At 44.3% G+C, this 16,466-nt stretch overlaps 1 protein-coding gene across 1 annotated transcript in view; it reads left to right on the top strand.

Annotated features, from left to right (window-relative positions):
• The window catches only part of LOC143803957 (dynein axonemal heavy chain 5-like), a 587,287-nt gene that overhangs the window by 558,043 nt on the left and 12,778 nt on the right, over window positions 1-16,466 (top strand). The window contains exons 102-103 of the mRNA XM_077281707.1: window positions 10,261-10,415; window positions 10,544-10,660. Coding sequence (XP_077137822.1) covers window positions 10,261-10,415; window positions 10,544-10,660 — 272 coding nt within the window. The remainder of the gene's footprint in view (window positions 1-10,260; window positions 10,416-10,543; window positions 10,661-16,466) is intronic.

Raw genomic sequence — 16,466 nt, 5'->3', positions numbered from 1 at the left:
TATAGAGAGTATACATAACTATAATCATTTGCATTAATCATCATTGTGAGAGCATGTATTTACATTATAATTAACATGCATAAAGTGCAGGCAGTGATACATGATGAATTATTCATCACATAAAGTGCAGTGCATAGATATAAATAAAAAAGGCATTGAAAAATATGCATTTAGACAACAATTGGTAATGATAAAACAGGTGTATAGCCTTGTTAACCCCTTCACACCCCCGGAGCTTTTTCCGTTTTTTCGTTTTTCGCTCCCCACCTTCCCAGAGCCATAACTTTTTTATTTTTCCATCAATTTGGCCATGTGAGGGCTTATTTTTTGCGGGACGAGTTGTACTTTTGAACGACATCATTGGTTTTACCATGTCGTGTACTAGAAAATGGGAAAAAAATTGCAAGTGCGGTGAAATTGCAAAAAAGTGCAATCCCACACTTGTTTTTTGCTTGGCTTTTTTGCTAGGTTCACTAAATGCTAAAACTGACCTGCCATTATGATTCTCCAGGTCATTACGAGTTCATAGACACCTAACATGACTAGGTTATTTTTTACCTAAGTGGTGAAAAAAAATTCCAAACTTTGCTAAAAAAAAAAAAAAATTGCGCCATTTTCCGATACCCGTAGCGTCTCCATTTTTCATGATCTGGGGTCGGTTGCGGGCTTATTTTTTGCGTGCCGAGACGGCGTTTTTAATAATACCATTTCGGTGTAGATATGTTCTTTTAATCGCCCGTTATTGCATTTTAATGCAATGTCGCGGCGACCAAGAAAACGTAATTCTGGTGTTTCGATTTTTTTTCTCGTTACGCCGTTTAGCGATCAGGTTAATGCTTTTTTTTATTGATAGATCGGGCGATTCTGAACGCGGCTATACCAAATATGTGTAGATTTGATTTTTTTTTATTGATTTATTTTGATTGGGGCGAAAGGGGGGTGATTTAAACTTTTATGTTTTTTTTATTTTTTTCACATTTTTTTAAACTTTTTTTTTTTTACTTTTGCCATGCTTCAGTAGCCTCCATGGGAGGCTAGAAGCTGGCACAACGCGATCGGCTCTGCTATGTAGCAGCGATCATAAGATCGCTGCTACACAGCAGAATTGCAGGTGTGCTGTGAGCGCCGACCACAGGGGGGGCGCTCACAGCAGGCCGGCATCAGTAACCATAGAGGTCCTTGAGACGCGGAGCCCTGCATCAAAGCAGGGGAGCTGACATCGGACGGAATAGTACGTCCGATGTCGGTAAGGGGTTAATCACATCCATGACTTGTCCCACTCTCTTGGGTAAAGGCAAAAAGATCCAAGTAAACAGCGTGTTACAAAGGAATGAAACCTCAGCGCTACTAAGTCACAGCGCTTTTTAAAGAAAAAAAATATATACGGTATATATATATATATATATATATATATATATATATATATACATATAAGCAAAAAAATAAATGTACAACGGTGTTATAGCATGATTATAATTCAGTTTTCATCTTGTGTTAATATAAAACACCATAGTCGTAAATCTATTATTTTCAAGCATGTTACAAAGGAACGAAACCTCAGCGCTTCAATATATTCATATAATGACTGATAAGCTACATCTTTATAAATGTAAACAGAAAAACTAAATGTACAGCACATAGAGTTTTAATATAGTAGCACTTTGATATAGTGACACAAATATTGTTCAATAAGTATAATGCTCATAAAATCAAATCGCACCATACATATAAGACTCATTTTCAAGCATGTTTCAAAGAGGATTCCCATTAAAATTAGATATTAGAAGGGCTGGGAAAAATCCATAATGGTGAGAACACCCCCCAATAGCTGGGGCTGGGAACACACCACACAAAGAATGGGGGAGACACAAACCTCGCTAAAGAAATGTGTCTCAACCCCAAATTCTTAAATGGATAATACACTCCTCTAAAGCCACAACTTACTGTATTTTTCGGACTACAAGACGCACTTTTTCCCCCCCCAAAAAGGGGGGAAAATGGGGGGTGCGTCTAATAGTTGCAATGCAGGCTTACCGTGGCGGCAGAGGTGCGGTGGCAGAGGTATGGCGGCAGAGGTGCGGTGGCAGAGGTGCGGCGGCAGACGTGCGGGGATGAGGAGGCGCAGTGAGCGGGGTCCCTTTCCCCGGTGAGGTGATGCAGCAGCCCGGTAAGCAGCAGAGCCGGGTGAATCCTGAATTTCCTTGGCTTCAGGAAAATGGCCGCCGCGATCTCCATCTGCGCACGCGCGGCCTCCCGCGGCCATTTTCCTGAAGCCCCGGGAAGCAGAGCGCTTCATCTGCGCACGCGCGGCCTTGGGAAAATGGCCGCCACCACCGCTAACAACAGGATTCACCCGGCTCTGCTGCTTACCGGGCTGCTGCATCACCTCACCGGGGAAAGGGACCCCTCTGATGCCATACCACTCACTGCGCCTCCTCATCCCAGCACCTCCTCATCCCAGCACCTTATCATCACCTCCTCATCCCAGCACCTCTGCCGATAACCACTGCTGCAACCCTCCCATGGACACCAGGCTGTAGCGTCGCCCACCTAAGCAGGAAGGGACCCTGCTCAGGTGCACGCCGTACCGCATCACCCCACCTCTGCCGACACCATGCCTCCTGTGACCCTGCTCTGCCACCGCCAGCCCTCAGGTAAGATACTGTAAATTCAGATAATAAGACGGACCCCCATCTTATAAAAAATCTTTTTTTCTGCAATTTTCACCCCAAATTTGGGGTGCGCCTTATGGTCTTATAGTCCGAAAAATACGGTAAATCTTCTCAATAGAGGGAATTATCCCCAAATCACAGAAAGGTCCCTTGTGCCAAGAGTAACTATATCTACATATTATTGTTCAATCTCAATGTCCAACAAAACAAAAAACAAAAAAAATAAAATAAAAAACACCTTGCCAATCTATCTGAATGGGAGAAGCCATGGATCATAATATTTGGTTATATTCACATTTTTCAAAAAAGGAAAACATTTTTTAACAACAATTGGCACTAACCCAAGCAAAAAGAGAAAGATTCCAGCTGAAGCATGCAAGAGACACCGCAAAGAGTAACTCATAAAAGAACGGATTATAATTCACATTTAATCTGCCATAATAATTCCATAGTTTTAAGCATTGCAACCCAATCACTACCCCACCTCAAAGGGAGGGCGGGGGTTAATCAATTATACGAAATTTAAGATATTTTCCAGTGTGGGCCTGTTCCGCAAAATAATGTATCTGAGGTGATTCACATGGGTTTAAAAGTCCCATGCGATCTCACCCACATAACGCAATTCACATATTTTTTGTTTATTTGTATATATATTTTCTTTAAAAAGCGCTGTGACTTAGTAGCGCTGAGGTTTCGTTCCTTTGTAACACGCTGTTTACTTGGATCTTTGTGCCTTTACCCAAGGCCTGTCCCACACGTCCAGATAATTCCGGTACCGGAAAAAATCGGTACCGGAGTTATCCGTGTCCGTGAGCTCACGTAGGCCATACGTGCGGCACACGTGTGCCGCCCGTGTGCCGAGTGGGTACCACACGGAGCGTGTGGTACCCACGCGTGTGGTACACTGCATCGTGCTGAAGCCGCGATTCATATCTTCTGTGCAGCAGCGTTTGCTGCATAGAAGATATGAATAATAGTGTTTAAAAGAAAGATTAAAAAAGAAAGATTTAAATTTAAAGATTTAAAGATTTAAATTTAAATTTTAAATTTAAAGATTTAAAAGAAAGATCTATGTGTCCGCCGCCCCCCTACCCCCTGTGCGCCCCCCCGCTGTTCTGAAAATACTCACCCGCTTCCCTCGTTAGCTGTCGATGCTTCCTGGTCTGACCGCGCCTTCTACTGTATGCGGTCACGTGGGGCCGCTCATTTACAGTCATGAATAGGCGTCTCCACCCCATGGGAGGTGGAGCCACCTATTCATGACTCTAATCGGCGGCCCCACGTGACCGCATACAGTAGAAGGGGCGGCCAGCACAGAACACTGCGAGGGAGGCGGGTGAGTATTTTCAGAACAGCGGGGGGGCGCACAGGGGGTGGGAGGGCGGCGGACACATAGATCTTTCTTTTAAACACTATTATTCATATCTTCTATGCAGCAAACACTGCTGCAGAGAAGATATGAATGGCGGCTTCAGCACCATGTGGGGGGGACAGCGCTTACTGTAGCGCTGTCTCCTGCACGCCACACGGACTGCACACGGAGAAGGTCCGTGTGTGGTCCGTGTTTTACACGGACCCATTGACTTTAATGGGTTCGTGTAATACGAGCGCTCCCACGAACACTGATATGTCTCCGTGTTTGGCACACGGAGACACGGTCCGCAAAAAATCAATGACATCTGCACAGATGCATTGATTTTAATGGGTCTACGTGTGTCAGTCTCCGGTACGTGAGGAAACTGTCACCTCACGTACCGGAGACACTGACGTGAGACACTGATGTGTGAAACCGGCCCAAGAGAGTGGGACAACTCATGGATGTGATTAACAAGGCTATACACCTGTTTTATCATTACCAATTGATGTCTAAATGCATATTTTTCAATGCCTTTTTTATTTATATCTATGCACTGCACTTTATGTGATGAATAATTCTTGTATCACTGCCTGCACTTTATGCATGTTAATTATAATGTAACACAAGACCTCTCTAAGAAATTCATATAGATAGGCCACAAGAATGTATAGTTAAAAAATACAAACTTTATTTCAAACAAAAGAGAAAAAAGGTATCTCAATCATAAATATAAACACATAAATGTAATGTTAATGATGCCTCCAATCTAACATAGGTCCTGGTGAAAAAAATCCACAGTATCTAAATCTCATACAGTATAAACATATCATTCGATATGCCACCTAGTAGCTATTAATATAGATGCATCAATATGATAACGGCAGCTATACAGACAGGTTAAAGTGCATGGTGCCTATGTTTTATTTTATGGCTTATTTTTTGTTTTATTTTATAACGATACCACACATGATTGGAAAAACATCTATGGTGTACCCATACATATAATTAGCCACTGATATGCCTCAGATACTCCAAAGCCAAATACCGATATCAAACTTATTGGACTGATCTGCTCAGCCTCCCTGTAGTCAAGTGCAAATGTGCTGACAGGAGGTATTATAGAGGAACCTGTGTCAGAGATCTAACAATAGTGTTGTAGCATAGCAGACCAAAGTCCTCTGCATGTGGTATAGAGGCTCCCTATAAAATGCAAATGTGCTGACAGGAGGTATTATAGAGGAATCTGTATCAGAGATCTAACAATAGTGTTTTAGCATAGCAAACAAAAGTCCTCTGCATGCGGTATAAAGGCTCCCTATAATAAAGTGCAAATGTGCTGACAGGAGGTATTATAGAGGAACCTGTGTCAGAGATCTAACAATAGTGTTGTAGCATAGCAGACCAAAGTCCTCTGCATGTGGTATGGGGCTCCCTATAAAATGCAAATGTGCTGACAGGATGTATTATAGAGGAACCTGTGTCAGAGATCTAACAATAGTGTTTTAGCATAGCAGACAAAAGTCCTCTGCATGCGGTATAAAGGCTGCGCACTGAAAGAACTGAAACCTGTGGCATAGTTACCAGGATAGAAGACACCGGACCTGAGAACCCCTACGCGCGTTTCGATGTATATTCTTCTTCCGGGGGCATTATTATAATGTAAATACATGCTCTCACAATGATGATTAATGCAAATGATTATAGTTATGTATACTTTTTATGTGGCACTTTCACATGTTCACTGCTTGAGGCCGGTTTCACACGTCAGTGGCTCCGGTACGTGAGGTGACAGTTTCCTCACGTACCGGAGACACTGACACACGTAGACACATTAAAATCAATGTGTCTCTGCACGTCAGCGTGTTTTCGCGGACCGTGTGTTCGTTTGGAAAACATGGAGACATGTCAGTGTTCGTGGGAGCGCACGGATTACACGGACCCATTTAAGTCAATGGGTCCGTGTAAAACACGTACAGCACACGGATGTTTTCCGTGTGCAGTCCGTGTGCCGTGCTGGAGACAGCGCTTACAGTAAGTGTTGTCCCCCCAGCATGGTGCTGAAGCCGCCATTCATCCATTCTCTCCAGCGCTCGCTGGGGAGAAGGGATGAAACATCTTTTTTTTTGTGTTTAAAGTAAACTTTAGGGCATCCTCCCCGCTCCCACCCCCTGTGCGCCCGGCCGCCGGCATTAAAATACTCACCCGGCTCCCTCGACGCTGCTCTCCGCCCCGCAGCTTCTCCTGTATGAGCGGTCACGTGGTGCCACCCATTACAGTGATGAATCTGCGGCTCCACCCCTATGGGAGGTGGAGCCGCATATTCATCAACTGTAATGAGCGGCACCACGTGACCGCTCATACAGGAGAAGCTGCGGGGCGGAGAGCAGCGTCGAGGGAGCCGGGTGAGTATTTTAATGCCGGCGGCCGGGCGCACAGGGGGTGGGAGCGGGGAGGATGCCCTAAAGTTTACTTTAAACACAAAAAAAAAAGCTAGAAAGAACGGATGAATGGCGGCATCAGCACAATGCTGGGGGGACAGCGCTTACTGTAGCGCTGTCTCTCCTGCACGGTCCGTGTGGTACTCAGGCAGCACACGGCTGCCGCACGTGTGCCGCACGGATGGCCTACGTGAGCTCACGGACACGGATAACTCCGGTACCGATTTTTCCAGTACCGGAATTATCTGGACGTGTGAGACTGGCCTGAGAAAGGTTCCTGTTGGGACCGAAACGTTGCTTTCTGGGCTGATTAAATAGCTCTTTTTCACTACAAACTGTGTGCGGCCTCCAATTTTTCTTTTTTTATAATTGAGGTTTGGTATTTGCCTGGCTAAATGATAGATCGATAGATAATAGATAGATATATCTATAAATAGATAATACCAAGCCCAATGTTTAGGAATAAACATAATAAAATGGTACATAAAGAGTTAAATAAAGACACACACACACAAAATCTGCGTTAGGTAGGGGTCACACTTGCGAGAAATTCGCACCTCAATACCTGTCACTGCCACAGGCACTCGGGACCGAAGCGTTCAGCTACATAGAAATACATGCAGCCGCACACTCCGGTCCCGAGTGTCGGCGGCAGTGGCGGGTATTGATGCGAGGGGGAGTTTCTCAAAAGTGTGACCCCGGTCTTAAATGCAATATCTGTTTAATTTATTAAAAAACAAAATTTTAAAAATGGCATGGGCTCCTTTGCAATTTTCTGCACCAGAGAAGGAAAGCCAGCGAATAGGGACTGATGTTTATAGCCTTGGAAGGAGTTAATACCCATGGATCTTCCCAGGCTATGAATATCAGCCTGCAGCTGTATATTTAGCCTTTACTGGCTATTAAAATAGGGGGACCCCCCCATAAAACAACGTGGGGTCCCCCTGATTATTAGCCAGAAAAGGCTATGCAGACAGCTGCAGGCTGATATTCATAGCCTATGAAGGGACCATGGATATTGTCCCATCCCCAGCTACAAACACCAGCTCACAGCCGCCCCAGAAATGGTGCATCTGTAAGATGCGCCAATTCCGCCACTTAGCCTCTCTCTTCCCACTGCCCTGTAGCAGTGGCATATGGGGTAATAGGGGTTTAATGTCACCTTTGAATTGTAAGGTGACATCAAGCCGGCTTAGTAATGGAGAGGAGTCAATAAGACACCTATCCATTACTAATCCTATCTACTATATAATTGTCTAAGAGTCACTTCCGTCTGTCTGTCACGGATATTCATTGGTCGCGGCCTCTGTCTGTCATGGAAATCCAAGTCACTGATTGGTAGTGGCCGTTTTGCCACGACCAATCAGCGACGGGCACAGTCCGGCAGCAAAATGGCCGCTCCTTCCTCCCCGCAGTCAGTGCCTGCTCCATAATCCCCTCCAGTCAGCGCTCACACAGGGTTAATGGCAGCAGTAACGGACCGCGTTATGCCGCGGTGTAATGCACTCTGTTACCGCTGCTCTTAACCCTGTGTGACCAACTTTTTACTATTGATGCTGCCTATGCGGCATCAATGGTTAAAAGATCTAATGTTAAAAATAATAAAAAATCGTTATATACTCACCGTTTGTCGGCCCCTGGATCAGGAACAGGCCTTCCCCGCTCCTCGCGACGCTCTGGTGACCGCTCCATGCATTGCGGTCTCGCGAGATGATGACGTAGCGGTTTCGTGAGACCGTTATGTCATCATCTCGCGAGACCGCAATGCACTCTTGGGACCGGAGCGTGCGAGGAGCGTCGGTAACCGCTTCGCTTGGATCCGGGGGCCAACGGAAGGTGAGTAAATAACTATTTTTTATTTTAATTCTTTTTTTTTTTTTTAACAGGGCTATGATGCCCACATTGTTATATACTGCGTGGCCTGTGCAATGTACTACGTGGGCTGTGCAATGTACTGCGTGGGCTGTGCAATGTACTGCGTGGTCTGTGATATATATTACATGGCCTGTTATACACTACGTGGCCTGTGTTATACACTACGTGGGCTGTGTTACATACTGCGTGCTTGGGCTGTTATATACTACGTGGTTGTGCTATATACTACATGGCTGTGCTATATACTCAGTGGGCTGTACTATATACTACATGGCTGTGCTATATACTACGTGGCCTGTTATATACTACATGGCCGGCCGCGAACAATCAGCGACAGGCTCAGTCGCGGCCGGCCGAATCCTGTGTATTCAATGTATTATTCTAAAATCTTCATAGATAAACTATACATATTCTAGAATACCCAATGCGTTAGAATCGGGCTACCATCTAGTAGTTGATAATAGGTTAAATAAACACACACACATGCAGAATAAAGTATTTTAATGAAATAAAAAACCACACAGTTTTGCAGTTTTTGTTACTGGTAATCCATGCGACGCCCTTGATCTCCTGGAAGGAAAGGAAAAATAATAAACCAACACAAATACTCACTGGTCCGATGTAGTCCATTTAATAACGAGTGTCCCATGATGATCTCCACTATAGAGCTGTCACATCAGGAGATGTGACAGCTCTATAGGCCTCCAGTGACACACTGACAGGAGACAATGGCTCCTGCAGTGTTATCACTGAGGGTTCAATGGCCTCACTTTACGGCACTGCTGCGTGAGAATTTTCCCATGCAGCAGTGCCGCAAGTGACAGTATGAACTATACTGTACTCACAGCGGCGGAGGGATACTGTGTGGAGGGATACAGTGCAGAAGCATACCTTCTGTCATTGCATCCCGGGGCCCCTAGAGAGTGGTCGCATCTGCCGATGTGACAGCTCTCCACGGAAGATCGTCTTGGGACACTCGTTATTAAATGGAATACATCGGATCAGGGAGTATACTGTTGGTTTATTTTTTTATTTTTTTTTACAGGTGATCGAGGGCTTTGGGGATTAGTTGTATGGTATGTACTGTATGTTGCATATACTGTATGTACTACTGTATGTGTATATGTATGTACTGTGTATGTGGTTTTTTATACACTTGAACACAGTAGCCGGATGATGGGACTACTACTGTCCCATCATCCGGCTACCTGTCACTGTAGCAGGCATAGCTGGATGGGACTAGTTGTCCCATCGGACGATGCCTGCCTACAGACACGCACGCACACAGCCCCGCACACACACACATAAGCTCCGCACACACACAGATACACACAAACACCTGCACAGTCTCCGCCCACACACTCTTCCCCCTCCCGATCTGCAGTGTTTCTCGCAGGCACATCCACAGATCTTTTTTAAACCTGCAGTTTTGCTACGGATTGGCCTGCCACAATGGAAGTCAAAGGGTGCAGAAACACTGCAGATCTGCAAAAAGAATTAACATGCTGCAGGAGAAAAAAAAGCTGCGATCCCGCACGTGTTTCCCGCAGCATATGCACACCAAATGTCAATTTCACATTGACTAACATTGCTTGTGCACTACACTGCGGATTTGATGCAATTCCGCGTGTCCACAAACACTGCGGATCCGCATCAAAGTCCGCAACGTGTGCACTAGTCAACATGTGCACGTGGCCTAAAAGTCACAAAAGTTTGTGCCACACAAAAATTTTTACTTTTCAAAGGGTTTTTTTAAACTCAGAATTCTGGCATAATTGCTTTGATGAATTGAGGACTGTCTTGAATTTTTCCGACTCACGTGAACATACTCTAAAATATATAATACTAGTGTTGTAAGATAACACATTCATAGTTGCAATAAAACCTTTAAGATCCATTTTATGTGTTTTACCCTAAGGTGTGAAACTGGCTTCATTTCAAAGTCCTCGTTCCTCATCATTGACTCTCCCAGAGGTTTTGCCCAGGTCTGCTGAGATATCAATACCCAGGCTGTCAGAGCTTCATGACATCTGTGCTTCCATGTTGTCCAAGCTACCACGAGGATGGAGTCGGGTAAATATGTAATCTTCCAAGTTGCATAAACTATTATAATCTACATGTGTGACACTAGTATATACAGATATACAACATTGGCAATACATAACTTTCTGTGTTCCTAATTATTTTTATTCTGCTACAAGGATTTTATCAATGACCGTTTAAAAAAACTTGGGGGAGACACACCGTTCAATCTCTTTTTGAAGAAAGAACTTGGTCATCTTATGTCGCTGGTATCTGAAATTAGAAACAATTTGCAGGTAAATATCAATGTACAGTACAGACCAAAAGTTTGGACACACCTTCTCATTTAAAGATTTTTCTGTATTTTCAGGACTCTGAAAATTGTACATTCACACTGAACGCATCAAAACTATGAATTAACACATGTAGACATATACTTAACAAAAAAGTGTGAAACAACTGAAAATATGTCATATTCTAGGTTCTTCAAAGTAGCCACCTTTTGCTTTGATGACTGCTTTGCACACTCTTGGCATTCCCTTGATGAGCTTCAAGAGGTAGTCACCGGGAATGGTCTTCACTTCACAGGTGTGCCCTGTCAGGTTTAATAAGTGGGATTTCATCCTTATAAATGGGGTTGGGACCATCAGTTGTGTTGTGCAGAAGTCTGGTGGATATACAGCTGATAGTCCTACGGAATAGACTGTTAGAATTTGTATTATGGCAAGAAAAAAGCAGCTAAGTAAAGAAAAATGAGTGGCCATCATTACTTTAAGAAATGAAGGTCAGTCAGTCTGAAAAATTGGGAAAACTTTTACAGTGTCCCCAAGTGCAGTGGCAAAAACCATCAAGCGCTACAAAGAAACTGGCTCACATGAGGACTGCCCCAGGAAAGGAAGACCAAGAGTCACCTCTGCTTCTGAGGATAAGTTTATTCGAGTCACCAGCCTCAGAAATTGCAGGTTAACAGCAGCTCAGATTAGAGACCAGGTCAATGCCACACAGAGTTCTAGCAGCAGACACATCTCTACAACAACTGTTAGGGTACATTTCCACTGCCGAGAGAAAAATCGGTCCGTAATCTGGACCGAAAAAACGGATGTAGCGTATGCGATTGTCATGCGAGTGCAATGCGAGTGCAATGCGATTTTTAATCGCACCATCCGTTTTACATCCGTATTACTGTCCGATTTGTACGCACCGGTGTCCTTTGAAAAGCCGGCAAATCAGTGCTGTGTACAGTAAAATCACACTGACAGGTTAGAATAGAGTAGATATATACACATAGAATAGGTATATATACATATATATATATGTCAGTGAGACACCTATATATGTATATTTATATTTAATGCAGCGCAAGATAGCATTAAAGCCGCTAATTCAATTACCGGCTTTTTCTTTCTCCTGCACAAACCCGACAGGATATGAGACATGGTTTACATACAGTAAACCATCTCATATCCCCCTTTTTTTTGCATATTCCACACTACTAATGTTAGTAGTGTGTATGTGCAAAATTTCGGCGCTGTAGCTATTAAATTTAAGGGTTAAATCGCGGAAAAAATTGGCGTGGGCTCCCGCGCAATTTTCTCCGCCAGAGTAGTAAAGCCAGTGACTGAGGGCAGATATTAATAGCCAGGAGAGGGTCCACGGTTATTGGCCCCCCCGTGGCTAAAAACATCTGCCCCCAGCCACCCCAGAAAAGGCACATCTGGAAGATTCGCCTATTCTGGCACTTGGCCACTCTCTTCCCACTCCCGTGTAGCAGTGGGATATGGGGTAATGAAGGGTTAATGCCACCTTGCTATTGTAAGGTGACATTAAGCCAGATTAATAATGGAGAGGCGTCAATTATGACACCTATCCATTATTAATCCAATAGTATGAAAGGGTTAAAAAAAACCACACAATTAAAAAGTATTTTAATGAAATAAGCACACAGGTTGTTTTAACCCCTTAATCCCGTATGACGTACTATCCCGTCAAGGTGACCTGGGACTTAATTCCCGGTGACGGGATAGTACGTCATACGCGATCGGCCGCGCTCACGGGGGGAGCGCGGCCGATCGCGGCCGGGTGTCAGCTGCATATCGCAGCTGACATCCGGCACTATGTGCCAGGAGCGGTCACGGACCGCCCCCGGCACATTAACCCCCGGCACACCGCGATCAAACATGATCGCGATGTGCCGGCGGTGCAGGGAAGCATCGCGCAGGGAGGGGGCTCCCTGCGGGCTTCCCTGAGCCCCCCGCAGCAACGCGATGTGATCGCGTTGCTGCGAGGGTCTTACCTCCCTCCCTGCCTGCTCCAGACCCGGATCCAAGATGGCCGCGGATCCGGGTCCTGCAGGGAGGGAGGTGGCTTCACAGACGCCTGCTCAGAGCAGGCACTGTGAAGCAGCCTGCACCTCTCGCAGATCGGTGATCTGTCAGAGTGCTATGCAAACTGACAGATCACCGATCTGTATTGTCCCCCCCTGGGGCAAAGTAAAAAAGTTAAAAAAAAAATTTCCAAATGTGTAAAAAAAAATAAAAAAAAATATTCCAAAATAATGAAAAAAAAAAATAAATATTATTCCCATAAATACATTTCTTTATCTAAATATATAAAAAAAACCAATAAAAGTACACATATTTAGTATCGCCGCGTCCGTAACGACCCGACCTATAAAACTGGCCCACTAGTTAACCCCTTCAGTAAACACCGTAAGAAAAAAAAAAAAAAAACGAGGCAAAAAACAACGGTTTATTATCATACCGCCGAACAAAAAGTGGAATAACACGCGATCAAAAAGACTGATATAAATGACCATGGTACCGCTGAAAGCGTCATCTTGTCCCGCAAATAACGAGCCGCCATACAGCATGATCAGCAAAAAAATAAAAAAGTTATAGTCCTGAGAATTAAGCGATGCAAAAATAATTATTTTTTCAATAAAATAGTTTTTATCGTATAAAAGCGCCAAAACATAAAAAAATGAGATAAATGCGGTATCGCTGTAAGCGTACTGACCCGAAGAATAAAACTGCTTTATCAATTTTACCAAACGCGGAACGGTATAAACGCCTCCCCCAAAAGAAATTCATGAATAGCTGGTTTTTGGTCATTCTGCCTCACAAAAATCGGAATAAAAAGCGATCAAAAAATGTGACGTGCCCAAAAATGTTACCAATAAAAACGTCAACTCGTCCCGCAAAAAACAAGATCTCACATGACTCTGTGGACTCAAATATGGAAAAATTATAGCTCTCAAAATATGGTAACGCAAAAAATATTTTTTGCAATAAAAAGCGTCTTTCAGTGTGTGACGGCTGCCAATCATAAAAATCCGCTAAAAAACTCGCTATAAAAGTAAATCAAACCCCCCTTCATCACCCCCTTAGTTAGGGAAAAATAAAAAAAAAGTATTTATTTCCATTTTCCCATTAGGGCTAGGGTTGGGGCTAGGGTTAAGGCTACAGTTAGGGTTGGGGCTAAAGTTAGGGTTAGGGTTTGGATTACATTTACGGTTGGGAATAGGGTTGGGATTAGGGTTAGGGGTGTGTCAGGGTTAGAGGTGTGGTTAGGGTTACTGTTGGGATTAGGGTTAGGGGTGTGTTTGGATTAGGGTTTCAGTTATAATTGGGGGGTTTCCACTGTTTCGGCACATCAGGGGCTCTCCAAACGCAACATGGCGTCCGATCTCAATTCCAGCCAATTCTGCGTTGAAAAAGTAAAACAGTGCTCCTTCCCTTCCGAGCTCTCCCGTGTGCCCAAACAGGGGTTTACCCCAACATATGGGGTATCAGCGTACTCAGGACAAATAGGACAACAACCTTTGGGGTCCAATTTCTCCTGTTACCCCTGGGAAAATACAAAACTGGGGGCTAAAAAATAATTTTTGTGGGAAAAACAAAGATTTTTTATTTTCACGGCTCTGCCTTATAAACTGTAGTGAAACACTTGGGGGTTCAAAGTTCTTACAACACATCTAGACAAGTTCCTTGGGGGGTCTAGTTTCCAAAATGGGGTCACTTGTGTGGGGCTTCTACTGTTTAGGTACATTAGGGGCTCTGCAAACGCAATGTGACGCCTGCAGACCATTCCATCTAAGTCTGCATTCCAAATGGCGCTCCTTCCCTTCCGAGCCCTCCCATGCATCCAAACGGTGGTTCCCCCCACATATGTGGTATCAGCGCACTCAGGACAAATTGGACAACAACTTTTGGGGTCCAATTTCTCCTGTTACCCTCGGGAAAATACAAAACCGGGGGCTGAAAAATATTTTATGTGGGAAAAATTTTTAGTTTTATTTTTACGGCTCTGCATTATAAACTTCTGTGAAGCCCTTGGTGGGTCAAAGCGCTCACCAAACATCTAGATAAGTTCCTTAGGCGGTCTACTTTCCAACATGGTGTCACTTGTGGGGGGTTTCTACTGTTTAGATACATTAGGGGCTCTGCAAACGCAATGTGACGCCTGCAGACCATTCCATCTAAGTCTGCATTCCAAATGGCGCTCCTTCACTTCCGAGCCCTTCCATGCGTCCAAACGGTGGTTCCCCCCCACATATGGGGTATCAGCGCACTCAGGACAAATTGGACAACAACAATTGGGGTCCAATTTCTCCTGTTACCCTCGGGAAAATACAAAACTGGGTGCTAAAAAATAATTTTTGTGGGAAAAAATTTTTGTTTTATTTTTATGGCTCTGCATTATAAACTTCTGTGAAGCCCTTGGTGGGTCAAAGTGCTCACCACACATCTAGATAAGTTCCTTAGGGGGTCTACTTTCCAACATGGTGTCACTTGTGGGGGGTTTCTACTGTTTAGGTACATTAGGGGCTCTGCAAACGCAATGTGACGCCTGCAGACCATTCCATCTAAGTCTGCATTCCAAATGGCGCTCCTTCCTTTCCGAGCCCTCCCATGCGCCCAAACAGTGGTTCTCCCCACATATGGTGTATCATCGCACTCAGGACAACTTGGACAACAAATTTTGGGGTCCAATTTCTCCTGCTACCCTCGGGAAAATACAAAACTGGGGGCTAAAAAAATAATTTTTGTGGGAAAAAATTTTTGTTTTATTTTTACGGCTCTGCATTATTAACTTCTGTGAAGCCCTTGGTGGGTCAAAGCGCTCAAAACACATCTAGATAAGTTCCTTAGGGGGTCTACTTTCCAAAATGGTGTCACTTGTGGGGGGTTTCAATGTTTAGGCACATCAGTGGCTCTCCAAACGCAACATGGCGTCCCATCTCAATTCCTGTCAATTTTGCATTGAAAAGTCAAACGGTGCTACTTCCTTTCCGAGCTCTCCCATGCGCCCAAACAGTGGTTTACCCCCACATATGGGGTATCAGCGTACTCAGGACAAATTGTACAACAACTTTTGGAGTCCAATTTCTCCTGCTACCCTTGGAAAAATACAAAACTGGAGGCCAAAAAATAAGTTTTGTGGGAAAAAAAAGATTTTTTATTTTCACGGCTCTGCGTTGTAAACTGTAGTGAAACACTTGGGGGTTCAAAGTTCTCACAACACATCTAGATAAGTTCCTTGGGGGGTCTAGTTTCCGATATGGGGTCACTTGTGGGGGGTTTGTACTATTTGGGTACATCAGGGGCTCTGCAAATGCAACGTGACGCCTGCAGACCAATCCATTTAAGTCTGCATTCCAAATGGCGCTCCTTCCCTTCCGAGCTCTGTCATGCGCCCAAACAGTGGTTCCCCCCCACATATGGGGTATCAGCGTACTCAGGACAAATTGGACAACAACTTTTGGGGTCCAATTTATCCTGATACCCTTGTAAAAATACAAAACTGGGGGCTAAAAAATCATTTTTGTGAAAAAAAAAAAGAATTTTTATTTTCACGGCTCTGCGTTATAAACTGTAGTGAAACACTTGGGGGTTCAAAGTTCTCACAACACATCTAGATAAGTTCCTTGGGGGGTCTAGTTTCCAATATGGGGTCACTTGTGGGGGGTTTGTACTGTTTGGGTACATCAGGGGCTCTGCAAATGCAACGTGACGCCTGCAGACCAATCCATTTAAGTCTGCATTCCAAATGGCGCTCCTTCCCTTCTGAGCTCTGTCATGCGCCCAAACAGTGGTTCCCCCC

Source organism: Ranitomeya variabilis, chromosome 2 (genome assembly GCF_051348905.1).
Source record: "Ranitomeya variabilis isolate aRanVar5 chromosome 2, aRanVar5.hap1, whole genome shotgun sequence".
NCBI lineage: Eukaryota > Metazoa > Chordata > Amphibia > Anura > Dendrobatidae > Ranitomeya > Ranitomeya variabilis.
The sequence above is the reverse complement of the archived record's forward strand: the minus strand, read 5'-3'. Positions and strand labels throughout refer to the sequence as shown.